General features: G+C 31.7%; 1 protein-coding gene across 1 annotated transcript in view; it reads right to left on the bottom strand.

Annotated features, from left to right (window-relative positions):
- Positions 1-2,829, bottom strand: part of pierce1 (piercer of microtubule wall 1) — a 3,432-nt gene continuing 603 nt past the window's right edge. Inside the window, exons 2-3 of the mRNA XM_062415190.1 lie at positions 2,394-2,472; positions 1-198 (exon numbers count right to left, since the gene is read on the bottom strand). Of these exons, the coding sequence (XP_062271174.1) occupies positions 1-198; positions 2,394-2,472 (277 nt within the window). The remainder of the gene's footprint in view (positions 199-2,393; positions 2,473-2,829) is intronic.

Here is a 2,829-nt window from a genome sequence, read left to right as displayed (position 1 = left end):
TTAGTTGTTGTTTCCATCATGGTTGTTGTTTTGGTTGCCATAGTGATAATAATGATGAAGGTTGGCTCTGTTGCTCAGTGTTGCCGTGGCAGCCGTCACTCGACTCCTCTCTACAGACGTGTTGAAGCCGTGATCACGATACATCCCGCTCTGCAGCATCGCCTCCGAAAACTGACGGGTTGTCCCTTTAAACTGCGTCTGATAGGATATATATATATATATATAGTATATAATATCACTACATGGATATATATAGTATATAATATCACTACATGGATATATATACCCTATAATATCACTACATGGATATATATAGTATATAATATATATCACTACATGCATATATATACCCTATAATATCACTACATGGATATATATAGTATATAATATCACTACATGCATATATATACCCTATAATATCACTACATGGATATATATAGTCTATAATATCACTACATGGATATATATAGTCTATAATATCACTACATGGATATATATAGTCTATAATATCACTACATGGATATATATACCCTATAATATCACTACATGGATATATATACCCTATAATATCACTACATGGATATATATAGTATATAATATCACTACATGGATATATATAGTCTATAATATCACTACATGGATATATATAGTCTATAATATCACTACATGGATATATATACCCTATAATATCACTACATGGATATATATAGTCTATAATATCACTACATGGATATATATAGTCTATAATATCACTACATGGATATATATAGTATATAATATCACTACATGGATATATATAGTCTATAATATCACTACATGGATATATATAGTCTATATAGTTAAAGTATTGGTTAGTTAGTTAATTAATTAATTATTTAGTTAGTTAGCTAGTTAGTTAATTAGTTAGTTAGTTAATTAATTATTTAGTTAGTTAGCTAGTTAGTTAGTTAGCTAGTTAATTAGCTAGTTAGTTAATTAGTTAGTTAATTAATTATTTAGTTAGTTAGTTAGCTAGTTAATTAGGCCATTGGTTAGTTAATTAGTTCGTTAGTTAGCTAGTTAGTTATTTAGTTAGTTAGCTAGCTAGTTGGTTAGTTAATTAGTTAGTTAGTTAGTTAGCTAGCTAGCTAGCTAGTTAGCTAGTTAGTTAATTAGTTAGTTAATTATTTAGTTAGTTAGTTAATTAGTTAGTTAGCTAGTTAGTTAATTAGTTAATTAATTAATTAATTAATTATTTAGTTAGTTAGCTAGTTAGTTAATTAGTTAGTTGGCTAGCTAGCTAGTTAGTTAATTAATTATTTAGTTAGCTAGTTAGTTAATTAGTTAGCTAGCTAGTTAGTTAATTAATTATTTAGTTAGCTAGTTAGTTAGTTAGCTAGCTAGTTAGCTAGTTAATTAGTAAGTTAATTAATTATTTAGTTAGCTAGTTAGCTAGTTAGTTAGTTAGCTAGTTAATTAGTTGGTTGGTTAGTTAGCTAGCTAGCTAGTTGGTTAGTTAGCTAGCTAGCTAGCTAGCTAGCTAGTTAGTTGGTTAGTTGGTTAGTTAGGGTTGGTTAGTTAGTTAGTTAGTTAGTTAGCTAGCTAGCTAGCTAGTTGGTTAGTTAGTTAGCTAGTTGGTTAGTTAGGGTTGGTTAGTTAGCTAGCTAGCTAGTTAGTTAGTTAGTTAGCTAGCTAGCTAGCTAGTTGGTTAGTTAGTTAGCTAGTTGGTTAGTTAGGGTTGGTTAGTTAGCTAGCTAGCTAGTTGGTTAGTTAGTTAGTTAGCTAGCTAGCTAGCTAGTTAGTTAGTTAGTTAGTTAGCTAGTTAGTTGGTTAGTTTGTTAGCTAGCTAGTTGGTTAGTTAGGGTTGGTTAGTTAGTTAGCTAGCTAGTTGGTTAGTTAGTTAGCTAGTTGGTTAGTTAGGGTTGGTTAGTTAGTTAGTTAGTTAGCTAGTTAGTTAGTTAGTTAGTTAGTTAGGGTTGGTTAGTTTGTTAGCTAGTTGGTTAGTTAGTTAGTTAGTTTGTTAGCTAGCTAGTTGGTTAGTTAGTTAGTTAGGGTTGGTTAGTTTGTTAGCTAGTTGGTTAGTTAGTTAGTTAGTTTGTTAGCTAGTTGGTTAGTTAGGGTTGGTTAGTTAGTTAGTTAGTTAGCTAGCTAGTTAGGGTTGGTTAGTTTGTTAGCTAGTTAGCTAGTTAGTTAGTTAGTTAGTTAGTTAGGGTTGGTTAGTTTGTTAGCTAGTTGGTTAGTTAGTTAGTTAGTTTGTTAGCTAGCTAGTTGGTTAGTTAGGGTTGGTTAGTTAGTTAGCTAGTTGGTTAGTTAGGGTTGGTTAGTTAGTTAGCTAGTTGGTTAGTTAGGGTTGGTTAGTTAGTAAGCTAGCTAGTTGGTTAGTTAGTTAGCTAGCTAGCTAGTTGCTTGGTTACCGGCATCTCGTGGACGGTGGGTCTCCTGCTGCCGTACGTCTGATTGGATGTTCGATACAGCGGATTAATGAACTTCTGACTGAAACACAGCAGCAACTGTATTAGTATCAGCAGTACTACCAAGTACTTATAAAGTACTTATAAAGTACTCTAACATGACAGTACTGTATTAGTATCAGCAGTACTACCAAGTACTTATAAAGTACTTATAAAGTACTCTAACATGACAGTACTGTATTAGTATCAGCAGTACTTATAAAGTACTTATAAAGTACTCTAACATGACAGTACTGTATTAGTATCAGCAGTACTTATAAAGTACTCTAACATGACAGTATCAATCTCAATCAATCAATCAATCAATCTTTATTTGTATAGCGCCAAATCACAACAAAGTTATCTCAAGGCACTTTACACATAGAGCAGGTTCTAAACC

Source organism: Scomber scombrus, unplaced genomic scaffold (assembly GCF_963691925.1).
Source record: "Scomber scombrus unplaced genomic scaffold, fScoSco1.1 SCAFFOLD_131, whole genome shotgun sequence".
Classification (NCBI taxonomy): Eukaryota; Metazoa; Chordata; class Actinopteri; order Scombriformes; family Scombridae; genus Scomber; species Scomber scombrus.
This window is presented reverse-complemented; position numbering and strand designations above follow the sequence as displayed.